The following is a 16,656-nucleotide window of genomic DNA, read 5'->3' as shown; positions in this document are numbered from 1 at the left end:
TGGATTAAGCGGGTTGTTCACGGGTTGTTCATAAATGGTGCTACTTACTTTAGATCCTAGCCAAATATAAAAAGAGCCTAGTCAAAATATAAAAAAAAAAATAGGCGAGACTAATTAGAAGAATTAGTCTTATTCTTCAACTCGCGGTTCTCAATGAGACGCAACAAGTTCCGCAGAAGCATCGCAATGGTGACCTTGCCAATGGATGGAACATACAGCGAAGCCCGCTCCTTGACCTCAGGATTAAAGTTCTTTTCACTGGAGAAATTGATGCACACAGCACCATACTTGATGTTCTCCACTGGGAACTTGTAGGCCGCACTCGGCACGCCAGTGATGATGACATCAGACTGAGCAGCCGCCTCCCTCCAGTCTATGTCAGTGTCAGTACACTGGTGCTTTCTCAGGCGAATACCGTCACCCCTAGTAAACTGCTGGACACCCGTAACGTCGACAGAGAAAACAACGGCTCCATCATTGGCCAACAGCGCAGCCAACGGTCGGCCGACGATCTCACTACGATTGATGATAGTAATGGTCTTGCCATAAAGTCGGTTGCCGTATGGCAGAATCGTGTTGTATACCCCCAAGTGCTCGAGGATTTTGACCACCGCCAGCGGAGTGCACGGCAGAATACTCTTCTGCGTCTCAGCCTTGTCCAGGAACCGTTTGTTGTGGTACAAATTGGCCACGTACAAGTGGTTCAGACCCTCAACATCCTTCTCGGGGGCCACCACCTGCTGCAGATATTGGTCCTGTCTCGTCCCAAACACTGGGAAGTAGACCATGATACCGTCAACTTCATCGTCGTCATTAGCCTCCATGATCTCCTCTTCCAGGTCGTCCTTATCGACGGTGCGCAGCTCATAGTCAAACCCAATCGACACGCACGTCTTCTTGGTCCAATCGGCGTACATCTGGGCCGCAGGGTCGCTGTTGGCCAGGAACCCTACCATCTTAGGCTTGCGCCCTAGCGCTTTGAGCCCGTTGCCGATTTCCTCTACAAAGGGCTTGGCCACGGTACTGGCCAGAACAGTTTCTACGGTTCACATTAGAGTTCAATTCATCCCCCAAAAGTTCATGACATACTGCAAACCGGAGTCTCCGACGATTCCATTTCGTAATTGTTCGCTGTCGCTTATATGGTACCCCGGAAGCAAAGAAGGTTCGCAACGGTCGAAACTTAAATTTTTCCGAGGACAACTTAACTAGTTCATCTCCGGCGTATGTATTAAGTTACGTTTGAAATGCTATCTCTATATCTATAACTGTTATAATATTGAGAATACACGGACCATTCAGATGGTCGGGCATCTTTTGTTAGAGCGTTCATATGCCGCTTCTGCTTGATTCTCGACGACACTAATGTAGACTTCTGTCAGACACTGGGGATAGTGCTCGCTTCCGCCGGTAACTCCGCCGGTCTCTCAACCTCCTGTTGATAGGCTACCATTGAACATTATATCGTCATATAGTTAGCGGGAATGGAACCTGTAGATAAAATAATTGATAGAAATACTGGGGGCCAGCCCCCAGACCCCCGTAGCTCGGCTTCGCCGAGGGTTTTCTATGAGACTGGGGATCTTATTGGCTCCATGGATAAGACTGCTCGACAGCTATTCGTCTCCAAGGGCAGAAAGAGACATCGGGATCGAACTTCATAAACTAGTAAAACTAGCATAATTCAAGTGTAAAGGTTCAAGATTGGAGGCATTGGGGTTCCACTTTGAGGAGATTTGAGCTGTAACGGATAATTTGTAACGCATAGTAAAGGGCCCGGTGATTTTGTTACAGGTTGGGAGATCGTAACGAAAAAATCGTTACGTTGTAACCAAGATACGGGGGTCTGGGGGCTGGCCCCCAGCTACGGGAGCTCGAGGGCTGGCCCTCGACCACACTTCACCACTAATATTAATTTGGGGACCAGTCCCCTTTACTTTAAGACCAATGAAGCTCTGCTTCAATCGCCCTACGCCTGGGGCTGCAGACCAAGTATATGAGCCAATGAAATATCAAGTTATGTCAAATTAACGAATACCGTCTGGCCCGCGCTGGCGGTGGGCGACGAACCACTTCACCTTGCGCTGCTGCCTCTAATGAAGAGTGACACGACAGAATACTAACCAGCTTCACAGGACATATACCAGCATATCGTGACCAGGGAATACCCATATCCAGTGGCTTCCCCGGTTTGAAAAAGACATATTCGCAGTTATAAGATTTCAGTTGGGCTTGATTCCGGAAAAGAGACCCCCAACAATTTCCAAGCTTCCACATCACCAGTTTTTTTTTGTGCAATTCCAAAGGACGGTGTGCGGACCTAAGAGGGTAAAAGGCTAGAATACGCGTGTGGGGAAACTCTCCAGCACGCGGTCACTGAAAATGGCGTCGAGAAACTCGCCAAATTCCCGGAGACCTGTAAGTTAATCCCCCGAAATGATTAGACCCACCAGATGCTAACCAAGCTTCTTCAGGAAATGGTCCAACTAGGTATGTCCATTTGCGTTGCATATGGAAGACGGTTGGCTAATTAATAGATCGCCATGACTATGTGTTTGACGAGAATGGCGGACGGGGTACCCCTGCATCAACATTCTTTAAACGGTTGGCTTCCAGCAGCCATAGGTAAGCCTTTACAATCCCAGAAAGAGTTTAGCGACTAACGCAGATTAGCCGTAATTCATCATCGGCGCAGATTGGAGACAATATCGACTCGAAAGTAGTCGGAGCAGCATACTCTCACGCCGATGCTCTTCGCATGGAACAACTGTCTCTCACTTCCTCGAGGGAGTCGCCCGAGCCACGGACTAAACAATCGCTCTCCTCAAAGTCGTCGACTTATTTTGACCTGGATGACGACTGGGACGCAAACATTGAGCACGACACTGCGTTGTCCAAGCGCATTGAAAAGAGCATTGAAAACAAGCCCGACAGCAGTAAGAGCAGTAAGGAGCTGTATTCCACGAGCAGAAATGTGTCAGGGCTCAAAATGCAGTTTGACGGCATCATCCGCGACCCTGCTAGCTCGCTGTACTCTTTGCATGATCGGAGCAGTGGCATGCTTCTGGCGCGTGTGGACTCAAATGATTCTACCACTACAGCCGAGATTGAGGAGATCAACTCGCGTATATTGCGTATCAATCGGTTCAAGAAAGTGCTCCAGGCGAGCAACGTAGACATTGGAGAGCTCAAAAAGTTGGCGTGGTCAGGCATTCCCGAAGAGTTGCGCCCTATGTCGTGGCAGCTACTGCTTGGGTATCTGCCCACTAACGCCGAGCGCAGAGTCGCTACCCTAGCGCGGAAACGCAAGGAGTACTTGGACGGCGTCGAGCAGGTGTTCTCCAGCGGGCTTGACCAGGTTATGTGGCACCAAATCTCCATTGATGTGCCGCGAACAAACCCCCACATCAAACTCTACGGGTTCGAGGCGACCCAGCGAGCCCTGGAGCGCATCTTGTACCTGTGGGCTATCCGCCACCCTGCCAGTGGCTACGTCCAGGGTATCAACGATCTCGTAACGCCGTTCTTCCAGTCGTTCCTCTCTGCTTACATTGACACAGACCCAGAGAATTACGACCCTGGCAAGCTGCCAAAAGAAGTTCTCGATGTAGTTGAAGCAGACAGTTTCTGGTGTCTTACGAAACTGCTGGACGGCATTCAGGACAATTATATTCACGCTCAGCCGGGTATTCAGCGCCAGGTGGCTGAACTCCGGGACCTAACCACGCGCATAGACGCCAGTCTTGTAAAGCACCTCACCGAGGAGAATGTTGAGTTCATGCAGTTTTCGTTCCGGTGGATGAACTGTCTGCTGATGCGCGAAGTCAGCGTGAAGAACACCATTCGCATGTGGGACACATACATGGCAGAGGGTCCGAATGGCTTTTCGGAGTTCCATGTCTATGTGTGCGCCGCGTTCCTCGTAAAATGGTCACAGCAGCTGCAAAAGATGGACTTTCAAGAGATTATGATGTTCCTCCAGGCACTTCCGACTAAAGATTGGACCGAAAAGGACATGGAGCTTTTGTTAAGTGAAGCCTTTATGTGGCAGAGTCTCTTCAAGAATGCTTCTGCCCATCTTCGGTCTTAACTCGCATATTCTAAAAGCCATAAATACCACATCTCCTTTACCCACCGGGCACTGCAGCATAATAATAATAATGATTAATGTGTACATAAATATGACAATTTGTCAATAAAGATCCATTGCTAAAATTATTCTTCAATTGCTCTTCAGTTTTGTCGTCAACCGCTGTAGACCCATACAATCGACACAATGGCATCTATTTTGGACCCCTGGATCTTGAAATTCCAAACTCCATCCTTCTCCGAATTCCAGTAAGATCCCGTAGAAGTTCGAATGCCATTGGGACCAGCCGAGCTCTTATCGACAAGAGTGACATAGGTTACAAACTTGTATGATTTTGTCGCCTCTCTGAGTTTCCCCAGTATGGAGTTCTATCCTTGTCAGCGCCCCTGCCATATATACATAGCACTATTGTAACTTACAATTACTCGGGAGTTCCATTCTGAAGACTTTTCATGATCATATTCCGAGTCTAAAAGGTCCCCACAGGCATTCTTGCAGATGTCTTGGAGTTCGTCAGGGGATAACGGCTAAACGGTGGAGTTAGCTTTACCTGGACCGCGATTGTGTTTCCTCACACTCTGCTTACGCTGTTACTCCCAAGGCTACCGCTGTCTTGAACGTTTACGCTCATCTTGCAGCACTTGCGTTATGTTCCGGTTTGGGGCGTGTGTCGTAGCTGGCTAGATCGCGGATGTCGATGGTGATTCGGATAATAATTAACGTAACCAGAAGTTAACTGCGGTTGCACAGCCGCACGCCTCAGGGGTAATACCACCGTTACTCCGTTGCTTCATAGAAATACTGGGGGCCAGCCCCCAGACCCCCGTAGCTCGGCTTCGCCGAGGGTTTTCTATGAGACTGTGAATGCTATTGGCTCCATGGATAAGACTGCTCGACAGCTATTTGTCTCCCACGTTAGCCGGCTGCTATACCAAAAGCCGTAATATTTCGGCGTACCATTATACGAACTTCAATTCGACGACAAAGATGCACTGTTTCATTTCATCTATCCATTTCATTATAATACGAGCCACTCATTTGGATGCGGGCGACTCATTTGAATGTGGGTCACTCATTTTAAAGCGGGCCACTCATTTCAATACGGGTTACTGGCCACTCAATAGAACGGGTAAATCAATTGTCGTGAATAACAACCTCTAACAAACGCCCAACGTCATACGATTCCCCTGTGGACTGGTCAAATACCGTAACTCCTTCAAGAGTGTGAACGCCAGGAGTCATGGCCAGCATTGTGATTTCCGTCTCGTAGCACGCCTGAGAATACAGCGGCCCAATGCGAATGTCGTTTACCAGGCTAACAATGCCGATTGACCCAACAATGGCATACTGATGCATTTTCTTGAGCGCAGAGCGATAGATAACCGGATGCAGCTCTGTGTTGCGCGGAAGTGTCCGGTCAGCTTTCTCAACGGGCTGAATATACAAGGACAAGTTCCGCGTAGCTTGGGCTTTGTTTACTGCAAACACAGTCCATTTAAACGATTGCCCGACCTTGACTGCGCTGGGCCCGGAGAAGCTAATAGTCAGACCATTAAGTGACTGCCACGTCTTATTCACCCGTGCCGACGCAGGTAGAGAAGACGACGAGCTATTTCGACTCAGCTTCATTAGTTTACGCACCGACGGAGTACCAGGAGCCACGTGCGAAGGATGCGCCGGTTGTTCTTTGAGCGGTGGTGGTGCAGGCACATGCCCAGAAACCATATCAAAGTCAATTATCGTGTCCCATTTTGTGATTATAACAGGCAGAGATTTATCCCCCTCTTCTTGGTCTTTTGGCTCGGTTACCAATGGGTTGCATTCAACATTGATGCTGATGGGCTTTACTTTGCTTGTAGGCTGGTCTTTGCTGATGAGGACCACGTCCGAATGATAAAGATTGAAGGAAACGCTGCACGATTCACCGGGCTGGAGGATCAGCGGGAACGAAAGAACCCCCAAAAGCGTCGCCGAGCCTCCCTGGAGCTCAATGAAGGCTTTGGTCAACTTAACTGCAGTATGGGCCGACTCTGAGCAGGAGATCTCTACAATTGCAATCACCGAATCCTGTATTCCCGCCGCCTTAGTACACCGCAATTTCAGGTTAATTACAGGGAAAACGGGCATCTCTAGTTCGCACGAGAGCTTGGAAAGTTTCTGATACTGGTGCTCATTGGCCTCCTGGGTAGCTACAGTCACCGAGCTCGGGGACATGAGTTGCCCCCTGGCGCCTCCACCTTCGGAGACGGTAGAAACATCGCCAAAGCTCTGGGTGCTGCTCCCTAGCCCCGGGCTCGGGGTAGCAGAATTCGAAGCAGCAGCCCTGGAATCTGCTAGGAAGAGTTTGGACGCAGATAGGTTAGACTGGATATGCGAGAAGTGGATATCGTGTCCCAAAGCTTCAAACAGGTTTATATCCTGGACAGGCTGGAACTGGTTCAGGTACGGAGACGAGGAGGATTCTGAAGTCGGCGTATGGTTATCTGTGGCATGACGAGCAGCCTTTCCACCTTCAGTAGACTTGTCTGCGCTTCGCCCGATATTTACCACCGCGTCGACAATAACTCGAGGGCTGATAAGACGCGTTCTCGGGTGCTCTACAGGGACCACGACCTTCCACACTGCGAGATTACTTTCTCTATGGACCAAATTCTTTGCTGTTACGAGCTCGGAATAGGTCACGTAAGTGCGGCTCGCTTGTGTGGTTCCTTGGACGCCATTGGCAGAATCAACCACGACCGAGCCCCGGACCTTGACTTCAATTGCAATTGCGACCTCATCGAGGGTCACGTCGGCCACGAGGGACTTCATAGCATTTATCGAGAGCCCCGAAGCAGAGTCTGTTGACACGGGGCTCTCGGCGACGCCGTTGCTGGCCTGATCAGCCAGCGTGACGTAGATGGGCACTTTTTCGTCGTAAAACAGCGACTTCCGCCGCGGTTCGCTTTCGAGACCATCGTAGCTACTTGGAGGGTTCTCTGGAATATGGATCGACAGCTGGCCATTGGCAATCAGCTCTGACGAATCCTCTGCCGTCGTCATTAAACCCCCTACTTCAATGCCAGGCTTCAATGCCCATTACGTGCTCTCTCTCTAAAGGGGTTCTGGTGATTACGCTTCGGTGCGGTACATATGGTCACGCGGCAACGCCGCTCAGTGTGCGGCGCAATTGCGCTGGGGGGTCAGCCCCTTAGACCCCCTTAGCTCCGCTCCGCGGAGGATTTGTAGAGACGGTCTACCCGGAGGGGGCTTGGGGGGCTAGCCCCCCAACTACGGGGTCTGGGGCAGAGCCCCAGTGTGTCGTTGAATGGAGTGTAGTGGGCTGACTAATCGGTGCGGCGCGGATGTTTCGAGAACAAAATCCGCCTCCGCTCCGTCACAGTGAGTAATTCGTGGCACGGAAGAAACGTCATTATAAAGGTGGATCCATTTCGTAGCCAGTGAAAAACCACTTTTTCTCCAACTTAACCACACCAGAAGAAGATAAAAATGAGCGAAGACTGGGATAACGTGACCTATGTGGGCTCTCGAGCCCGAGGCGGCGGCGGTGGTCCACGAGCCAATGTTGCCCGAACCCAGGGCGAGATCAACGCTGCCCGACGAAGCGGTAACGTTGTTTCTGTCGATAAGAAGTACGGTGCCGGCGGCAACCGATCGCAAGGCACCGAGGGCCAGAGACTGACCAGAGTCGACCGGGAGACCGATATCGTTGCGCCGCCAAAGATCGATGTCAGCGTGGGCCGGGCCATTCAGAAGGGCCGACAGGACAAGAACCTGACCCAGAAGGACCTTGCTACGCGGGTTAACGAGAAGCCAAACGTCATTAACGACTACGAGGCGGGCCGAGCCACTCCAAACCAGCAGCTTTTGGGCAAGATCGAGAGAGTTATTGGTGTCAAGCTGAGAGGCAAGGATATCGGCGCTCCTCTGGGCGGCCCGAAGAAGAAGTAAAAGAAAAGGCATATGTATATTCGTTCTCTAACCCAAATGACACTTTATGAACCATTTAATCTTGTACTGTTTTCATGATTAGCAGTACCAGATCTTATTTATGCAATTGTTGTATAACACAGCAGAAACATAGATGCCTGGCTCCAGGCTGCACCTAATACAGATAAGTCGTTCATGTAAGTTCCCCTATGTCCTACAGGACTGTAACTGGGGCGCTGCCCCAGACCCCGTAACTTGGGGGGCCAGCCCCCCAAACCCCCCGGTCGTCCAAATGGCTATGACATAAGCTAGATTTGACAATCAACCCCCCTGGGCCCGGAATATCTCACCTGTGATCAGTTCTCTTCTACCTCAATCGTATTATATACTTTCTACAGGTTCTTTTAATTCATCCTCTTGCAATGGCACTGAGAGGTTGTTACAGCGTTATATTGGTTACAAAACTCCCAACCTTGTCTGTCCCACAACAAACTCTAGTAACGAATGCATGGTATGTAGAGTCCAGCAGTAGGCAAACCGTTGCAAATATTTGTTACAAAGTCCCAACTCGCCGTTACAAACTTTAGTAACGGGGGTTTGGGGGCAGAGCCCCCATCTACGGGAGCTCGAGGGCTGGCCCTCGAACCATTGCTATCAAAGCTAAGAGCCTATTCATACATCTCCGAACCTCCTCGAGTCAAATCTTTGTGGGGATCTGCTGCGCAGAAATTCAATTCTTAGTGGTACTAGGATCACCATAGCCGAGGAAAAAGATTACCACTCCAGTCCATTACTGCTCATAATGTTATGGTAAATATATTCCGTATAGTGTACCTATCTACCTGACCAAAAGATACCATTCATAGAAAGTACCAAGCAAGCCATTGAATGTTCTAATATGTGAAGTAATGCAATATCGATGATAGCGTTTATGTGTGAGCCGTTCATGTAATGCCATATGAGCCTATCTAAGCCGCACAAACTGAGCCGCACTTCATATATCACAAAATCCTCAAGTCAGTAGGTCTCCTCACAACCCCTGGGGATCCGCTACGCAGAGAAATATAAATTACCGTCATATAAATTAATAGGAAAAACCAGCTTCCAAGTCTTCAGGCCATTTCATTAACAAAGCTATGCGATATTACGGTAACAGTAGTTGCCGGAACCGCATTGTATGGCATATCCTAGAGTTGGTACATCATACCAAGTGCAATAATCATGGAATATAACAAGCAAGTGTGCGACATTCAAGGATAAGCCATTGGTTTGATCACCTTCTCCTACAAAAAAAGAACTACATGAAGCAGATGGTCTTCTGCATGAACCATCAAATCAACTTCTCTGCAGTCTTCACTTCCCCCTCTCTAAATCGTTAATGGACAACCACACCCCCCAAAAATCCATCAACCCATTGGACTAATCCGATTCTATTAAAACCCAATAATAAACACAAACTGCAGTAAAGTAATTATCAGTAATCACCGGTAATAAAACCTGGCATACCATGGTAGTCCGTATATCACGAGTAGGTGATTAAAGCGCGCCCCGCGGATAAATACCCCTGGAGAAAACACCACCAAAAAAAAAATTTCGGACGGCAAACATTGCACCAGAAAAGAATGGCTACGACGTTTTCGCTTAACGGCAAGGGCTTGAAGCTTGATACCGCTGAGGACATCAAGCCACACCTGGAGGAGCTCGTCAAGAGCGCCGACTCCGTCACGGAGATCAACCTGGCCGGAAACACCTACGGTGTCGAGGCTTCCAAAGAGCTCGCCAGGGTCGCAAGGACGCTCAAGAACCTCGAGACGGCTGACCTCAGTGATATATTCACGGGCCGACTGCGGGAGGAGATCCCGACTTCGCTGGACGCCATCCTGACGGCGTTCCTGGACTGCAAGAAGCTGCACACTCTCGATTTGTCCGACAATGCCTTTGGCATCGCCACGATTGATCCTCTTGAGAGCTTCCTGGCCAAGCACGCGCCATTGCGTCACCTGATCCTGGCCAACAACGGGTTCGGTCCACAGGCCGGATCTCGAATCGGTAAGGCGCTCGAGGAGCTGGCCCAGATCAAGAAGGAAAAGGAGACCCACAGCCTCGAGACCATTGTGTGCGGCCGAAACCGACTCGAGAACGGCTCTATGGCGGCCTGGGCCAAGATGCTGGCTGCCCACGGCACGGTCAAGGAGCTGCGGCTCTATCAGAACGGCATCCGACAGGAGGGTATCGAGCATTTGCTGTTGAAGGGTCTGTCCAAGTCCCCGGTTTTGGAGAAGCTTGATCTCCAGGATAACACTTTCACGATGAAGGGAGCCAAGGCGCTTGTAGAGGTTCTGCCTACGTGGACTCAGCTTAAGGAGCTTGTGGTATCTGACTGTCTGCTGACTGCTGAGGGCGGCTATGCTCTCTCCCAGGCTCTTGTAGACATCAAGCCATTGGAGTCGCTGGAAGTCCTCAAGTTGCAGTACAATGAAATCGAGACCGATGGTCTGGAGAAGCTCAAGCATGCCATTGAGAAGAACATCCCAAACCTCAAGGTCTTGGAGCTCAACGGTAACCGGTTCCCGGAGGATCACGAGCACGTGGATGCTATTACCCAGATCTTTGTCGAGCGAGGGTTCGGTGAGCTAGATGAGCTAGATGATATGGAGGAGGAGACTGATGTAGAGAGCGAGGAAGAAGCGGAGGAGGAAGAGGAAGTTAAGCATGCTCAGGAGGAAGAGGAGGAGAATGTGGCTCCGGAGAACAGCGCAGAAGTTGATGAACTTGCTGACGAGATTAGCAGGAAGCTTTAAAAAACTCCTTAATGTGCTATAGATAGATGCTACCAATACATAATGATGCTAACCTGTTATTCTACTACCACCAATCCCTGAAATTCACATAAGATTCTGTACACTCGCCTGAACTTTTAAGATTCTGTAGATCTATGAGGGGCTGGCCCCTCAAACTCCCCGTGGCTCCGCTTCGCGGAGATCTCATTTAATTATCGATCTTCAATTGGTGCGACAGTCATGTACTGTAAGTACTCCATATATCCGGTTCTGGGGATAATTAAAATTTGACACATTCTATGCAAAACTCTTACTTCTTATATAGCTAGTTCTCATTGCTGAGTATTCCGAGTATTCATGATAGAGCAAAAGGCCGGATGGTTGAAGATACCGTGCGTGCTGGAAGATGAAAACGATGAACAAAGCGCATCCAATGGTCGTATCAAGTTGCATTTCTTTTCCATCTCGAAGACTTTTTTCTCGGAATCTTCTTCATCTGTATGTCTTTATCGATCCACAGCTTTTCCAGCCATTTTTCCGCCGCCCGTGGTCGCTTCGGGACCGCCTTCATGGCGATCCGGCTCACGTGGACATCCACTACATGTCGAGCTGTATCTCGCCGGTATGAGATGGTCACATCGTATACATGGGCTACACCACACGTCCGTAAATAGGGCAAGACTTGGATAATCGGAATAAGGCGCGGAGGGAGCACATTGCGGAATTCATGGCGCTTATGATGATGATGATAATTCTCCATTGACTGGTTGTCTTTTGCTTTTGTGACGCCCGTAAAGACGTTTACTTCCGGAAACATGATCGTCCCTGAAATACGAAGTTAGCGTTCCATAGTATCTGGCAAGTAATCATCTCGTAGATAATAAAGGGCGGCTTACAGTACGGCTTGGTCGATTTGAACACAGGTAAAAGGTCACTGACCAGCTCTGATGCGTCAATTGTCCAATTTGACGACTCAGTCATAATTCTCTTCGCCAGCTCTAAATCTGGTATCTTCATGAATCGCTTCCAAACAAAGAAGCTGAACCGGCCCCTTAATCCGTTAAGATTCGCTATAGAAGCTAGAACTGCATAATCCAGCCTCGACACATGGTTTGATAGGACAAGCGCAGATTCTCCCTCTAAAATATCATCGCCATATAGATTCACTTGTAGCCTAAGTGCGGCAATTCTCCAGAAAAACCAATTCGCCATTGCCTGACTCTCACTCTTCCAATGAGTCGCCACTAGCCCGCCTACTAGCCACAGTACATTGTATACAGCAGTTAATAGTAACAATACCACTATAACAACAATATCTTCTATTGTCACTGCATTCATTCTTTATCGGCTTCGTTATTGTTGTGGACTGGCTAATGCCGAACTTAAATTGACGCCTGGGATACTCAACTACCACAATTACAATCTATATAGTCTATTCGATGGTATAATACACAGTTTCTAATTTGCAATAAATAAATTAAGTCGCATTATGCCTACGCCATTGTTCCTGACACTTCTCGAGCGCATCAGGATAGAGGGGGAACTTAACAGAGCGCCAGTAGGTCCAGTAACGAGCAATCATCTCCCGATGGATGACATTGCGGGCATGAAGACCAGCAAGATAGACACAAATTGCGAGATGCTGAGAGAACGCTGAATCTTGGGGAATACATGAAAGCGAGGTGCATATGTTCACAACAAGCGTCTGTATAGTCTGATTAAGCTCGGGATTGGTCGAAGCGTGCCCTGGAGGGCTGATCGAGAACAGAAGACTAGCATACTGCCAGCAATTCGACGCATGGTTCTCATAGCTAATGTCACGCTTGATGGGGATCTTTAGCACTTCCGAAAGACTCTTCCACAGAGGCCCACTCAGCCGGTCCGTTTCGCTCAAGGTGTTCTTCTTGGCTGCTTCAGCAAACACGAAAAATGTCTCTCGAGGACACCCCACGAGCGTGAAGAACGGTGGCTCCATGATCTCTCGATGCCAGTCCTCGAAAATCAGCGGTCTATTACCAGCAGCAACTGCTCCCATAACATCATACCAATTGAGCAGGGTCAATGCATGACGGAGCCCTGGATTCTCAACTTCCTTGCGGTATAGTTGAACCGCATCGGGGCAGTGAATATCGAGCAGAGACCGAGCCCCCATGAGGTGGCGGTCCCAGCCACCAAATGTTCCTTGGCAGACATCAAAGTAAGTAAATGCAAGAATGGCAAACACGGCTTCAATGATCCCGTCGTTAATGAACTGCTTGAGCTCCTCAATGGCGGCCGCCTTGAGCTGCAGCGAGCGGTATTCAAAGTTGTATCCTGGATCAGCAGTATTACTGGAGCTGTTGAGGAACGAGGAGACAAATTTCCAGATGGTTGATAGGACCTGTGTTTTCTTTTCGTTTCGCTCTTTGGAGCCGGTCGGAGTGGCGGCTGCAGACGAAGTAGCAGTGTCTTCGTGCTTGACCTCAATGTTGAACTCGCGAGCATGGTTGAATGCAGTTAGGATTGCCTTGACACCCCAGATGAAATTGGATGGTTGGAGAGGATCTACTGTATCCATAATATAGCTAAGCGGTCGACTGACGGGGCTGTTAATGTCATACGAGAACATGTTCTCAATCTGGCGAGCAATGTCAACATTGACTGTCTCTTCGCCATCATCTTTACGCGACGAACGCTCAATTGGGTAGGGGTAAGTGTAAAAGGACAACTGCTGCTGTCTTGGCGGGGGTGGTGGAGGCAGATACCCTGGAGTAGAGGCCGACGTAGGCAGAGACGGACTTGATGAGCCAGAATATGAGCTGCTTGAACGAGTTCTGCGACTTCCTCCACGACGTCCGCCTGCAGATCTGCGTCTGGATTGCTGCGACTGGGCACCAGTCTGGATGGCGGCTGCCGCGGCAACGGTTGAAGTGGCGGCGGAAGAAGAAACAGAACTGGCAGATGGTGCTATCGCACTAGGGCCCGTAACTGACAAAGGATTGGGGGAATTGGCGCTTGAAGTTGTGGCAGAAGCAGAAGGATTTGGTGCTGAGGATGTCGTAGTCATATTGGACCAGATGATGCGGGATGGATAGCCCTGACAAACGAGCCCAGCCTCAATACATGGTGTACAGGCCGGACGATTGAGGTCGCATTTAACATTGCGTTCCTTGCAAGTAAAGCAGTCTCTGTCTCTCCGGAGACCTCTCGGTTTACCTTTTGATTTGGAATCTCCCGATATTGATCGTTTGCGCATAGAATATGTCTGCTTAGTTGCATTCGGCGGCGATAAATGGTATAAATGGGGCGTCGATTGGGGTCTACTTTGATCCGGTTCTTAGTTCAGCACTATATCGGAAATATCGATTGGTAAGAAAGAGTTCGCGGCAGGGAAGTAGGTATCAATGGTAGTTCTGGTATTGGAAGGAGACATTGAACTTGAGACAGATGAATCCAGTTATAATGGAGCGACGATAGCTAGAAAAGTAAAAAAGATGATGGGAACGAGGTTATATCAAAAAGCGATCCGAGAGATCAAAAAGGAAACCTTATAATAGAGAAGAGCGGGGGGTATTGAAGCAATAAAAAACCAATCTCAATAGAAAAGAAAAACAACCGGCTAGTAAGAGCGAATGAATCACTGCGGGCCGACGTTTCTACTATGTTTCGAAATAGAGAAACAGATGACTGTCGGTACAACCGGTACAAGCAGCACTTGTAGCCAGGAAATGAAATGAACACAGAGACTGGAGCAGCCACGTAGTAGTTGTGGTTCAACACAAGGTGTCGGGTATCGCTAGCCCTCGATCAAGCCTCAGCTCTTCTATATCCGTGAAATCTCACGCTTTTCACTCTTGGGTCTTTGCAATTGAGTAATGAAGAGGAGCTCACGAGAACAAGATCAGTTTGCACAAGATCAGTTTGCACAAGTTCTTTGATTCAAAGTATTGCCTGGTGTAAATCTTTATGGCAACTCAAGAAAGAGCTTCTAAAAGGGACTCTAGCGACTAAAAAGGATGCTAAAGCTTTGAGACTTGCAGGAATGAAAATGAACAGTTGTGTGAGGTAATATATGAACATCCAGGCCGGCCAAAGAGGACGAAGGAATATTAAGATAGGTCCGCCGAAAAGAAGCAAAAAAGTGCCATTTCGAAAAAAAAAAAATAAAAAATAAAATAAAAAATAAAAGACGGATGAAAAAGTAAGCGTTCTGCAGAGGGCCCAGCGAAAGAAATACCCAAAAAAATAAACGACCGGTGCAGGAAGAGAGACATGCATAACAAAATAATACCCTCAAAATTACCACTACCAGCTACAGTAGTTCTTTTTACATGAAGAAAGTCGTGCTTGGAAGGTTCCTACGGGGCTTTAGCTCTTAGTCCTATCTTACTGGATTTTGGATGAGTGCTTTTTTTTTCGGGAAGTGAATTCGACGCCTTGCGAGAAGAACTCACAATACTACAGGTAGAATGTTACTGGTTGCTAGACTATTTTGTAGTGGCAGTACATAATGGCGGTACTAACCATTCGGAAACGGTTTTCAGTTCTTTCCGGTATTGTAACCTTCCGACGTTGACCAAAACTCCGTGACAAATTGATTCCCCAATCGATGGTGTTCCCTGTACAGGGAATATTTCTGGGGCAGTTCTTCCGGAGTTATAGGCATCTTGCAAAATGAACTTATTTTCAATCTTGTTTCGCTTTTTTCATTCGCTCTATGCGAACTTAAAATGCTGATATTTCACTGAAACAGAGATTAACTATACCCGTTGTCCCCCCAATTTTCAAAGTCCCCGCTGTCTCCCTTTATCCTATTACAGGTAGCCACTGAAGTCTCCATGAGACTGGAATCCTCTTTCTCCTGTGAACCCTCAACGCACCTCAACATGTGTAAAAGCAATCAGCCAGGCCAGATCTGCCCATTCCCCGTCAAGGGTACAGAGGATACAACTGCACGATCCCGAGAAACCGTTGTATGCAGATGTATCATACCGGCATTAGCTGCTTCAACAACTCTACGTGGCCCCCCGAACTGGCGGTGGACTTTTTTTTGGCTGATACTGCGTAGACCAACTCTCCTCCGCATTTGCGCATAAGGAGTGTAATTCCCTATTGATGGATGAAACAGAACAGAAGGCCAAGCCCCCCCTCTTGTTTACCTTTTATGCGGTAGCTTAATTTCGTTAGAGTTTTTCTCTCAACGGCGAATACGAGAGCCAACTTCAGGTACACCTTATCATTCTGGCTCTCCTCCCATTAGACGTATGTCGGGCGCGTGAATGTGGGTACGGGCTGTACAGGAGCAGCATACTCCAATGCACAGCTCGGCTGCCTATAGGAGCCGCCACCACAAAAGCAATTTCCTCAAAGATGGGCAGCATTGTCTGGTTAGGGTTATGCCTAGCCAATTGTAATGCTTGTCTATGTGTGTTCGATGTGATTGCCGCCGGTTGCATATGAATGGATATGGATGGATCAGTTTGAAAAACCTACCGGTGTTCACCCCTCTCGCTCCCCTCTCTTCATCTGTTCTCTTGATTGAATACCTTTTTCAGCCATTTGCCTTATGCTAGTAGGTGACGAAGCTGTCTTCGTTTCATTTATTATTTTTTCTTTTCCACGCCCCTTACACTAGCTGATGCCATTTGAAGACACCGTATATTGCAATAACGGCCGGGTTATGAAACCGTTCGAGGATTTCAATTCCCTATTACCCCTTATTTGTCCGCTTTTATATAACATTTGATGGACGTTTTCGATAGTGAGCACATGATAAATTGTGGCACATTACCGCAAAATGTGTAATATGGGAGCTGAGGAGGGCTGATGAATCTCATGTAAGCTAAAATTCCGTACATAGGTCTCTCTTCAGGGGGG

The 16,656-nt window shown here is 48.5% G+C and overlaps 8 protein-coding genes and 1 non-coding gene across 9 annotated transcripts; 3 read left to right on the top strand and 6 right to left on the bottom strand.

Moving 5' to 3' along the window:
• Positions 1-110: 110 nt before the first annotated feature.
• Positions 111-1,117, bottom strand: MTD1 (methylenetetrahydrofolate dehydrogenase (NAD(+)); the record flags this gene model as incomplete). The annotated part of the gene is made up of 2 exons (XM_076682173.1): positions 111-1,039; positions 1,090-1,117. 2 exons carry the CDS (start codon positions 1,115-1,117, stop codon positions 111-113), a joined length of 957 nt encoding a protein of 318 aa, XP_076543419.1.
• Positions 1,118-2,382: 1,265 nt separating this feature from the next.
• On the top strand, positions 2,383-4,090 carry GYP1 (GTPase-activating protein GYP1; the record flags this gene model as incomplete). The annotated part of the gene is made up of 4 exons (XM_076682172.1): positions 2,383-2,418; positions 2,475-2,490; positions 2,538-2,625; positions 2,674-4,090. 4 exons carry the CDS (start codon positions 2,383-2,385, stop codon positions 4,088-4,090), a joined length of 1,557 nt encoding a protein of 518 aa, XP_076543418.1.
• A 155-nt stretch (positions 4,091-4,245) lies between these two features.
• Positions 4,246-4,721, bottom strand: TDA2 (Tda2p; the record flags this gene model as incomplete). Its single annotated transcript, XM_076682171.1, has 3 exons — positions 4,246-4,458; positions 4,510-4,617; positions 4,677-4,721. The coding sequence occupies 3 exons, from the start codon at positions 4,719-4,721 to the stop codon at positions 4,246-4,248; spliced, it is 366 nt and encodes a 121-aa protein (XP_076543417.1).
• Positions 4,722-5,224: 503 nt separating this feature from the next.
• Positions 5,225-7,132, bottom strand: TRVA0_002S00870 (TRAPP trafficking subunit Trs65 domain-containing protein; the record flags this gene model as incomplete). The annotated part of the gene is made up of 1 exon (XM_076682170.1): positions 5,225-7,132. The coding sequence occupies one exon, from the start codon at positions 7,130-7,132 to the stop codon at positions 5,225-5,227; it is 1,908 nt and encodes a 635-aa protein (XP_076543416.1).
• A 447-nt stretch (positions 7,133-7,579) lies between these two features.
• MBF1 (multiprotein-bridging factor 1) lies at positions 7,580-8,041 on the top strand (the record flags this gene model as incomplete). Its single annotated transcript, XM_076682169.1, has 1 exon — positions 7,580-8,041. One exon carries the CDS (start codon positions 7,580-7,582, stop codon positions 8,039-8,041), a length of 462 nt encoding a protein of 153 aa, XP_076543415.1.
• Positions 8,042-9,642: 1,601 nt separating this feature from the next.
• RNA1 (GTPase-activating protein RNA1) lies at positions 9,643-10,821 on the top strand (the record flags this gene model as incomplete). Its single annotated transcript, XM_076682168.1, has 1 exon — positions 9,643-10,821. One exon carries the CDS (start codon positions 9,643-9,645, stop codon positions 10,819-10,821), a length of 1,179 nt encoding a protein of 392 aa, XP_076543414.1.
• A 421-nt stretch (positions 10,822-11,242) lies between these two features.
• TRVA0_002S00804 (uncharacterized protein) lies at positions 11,243-12,138 on the bottom strand (the record flags this gene model as incomplete). The annotated part of the gene is made up of 2 exons (XM_076682167.1): positions 11,243-11,625; positions 11,697-12,138. 2 exons carry the CDS (start codon positions 12,136-12,138, stop codon positions 11,243-11,245), a joined length of 825 nt encoding a protein of 274 aa, XP_076543413.1.
• Positions 12,139-12,277: 139 nt separating this feature from the next.
• Positions 12,278-14,035, bottom strand: TRVA0_002S00782 (Zn(II)2Cys6 transcription factor; the record flags this gene model as incomplete). Its single annotated transcript, XM_076682166.1, has 1 exon — positions 12,278-14,035. One exon carries the CDS (start codon positions 14,033-14,035, stop codon positions 12,278-12,280), a length of 1,758 nt encoding a protein of 585 aa, XP_076543412.1.
• A 1,221-nt stretch (positions 14,036-15,256) lies between these two features.
• On the bottom strand, positions 15,257-16,465 carry TRVA0_002S00760. Its single transcript, XR_013062060.1, has one exon. It is a non-coding gene; the product is annotated as an uncharacterized misc_RNA (transcript).
• Between the last annotated feature and the right edge of the window lie 191 nt (positions 16,466-16,656).

Source organism: Trichomonascus vanleenenianus (assembly GCF_965637985.1).
Source record: "Trichomonascus vanleenenianus strain CLIB 3782 genome assembly, contig: TRVA0_002S, whole genome shotgun sequence".
NCBI lineage: Eukaryota > Fungi > Ascomycota > Dipodascomycetes > Dipodascales > Trichomonascaceae > Blastobotrys > Blastobotrys vanleenenianus.
The sequence above is the reverse complement of the archived record's forward strand: the minus strand, read 5'-3'. Positions and strand labels throughout refer to the sequence as shown.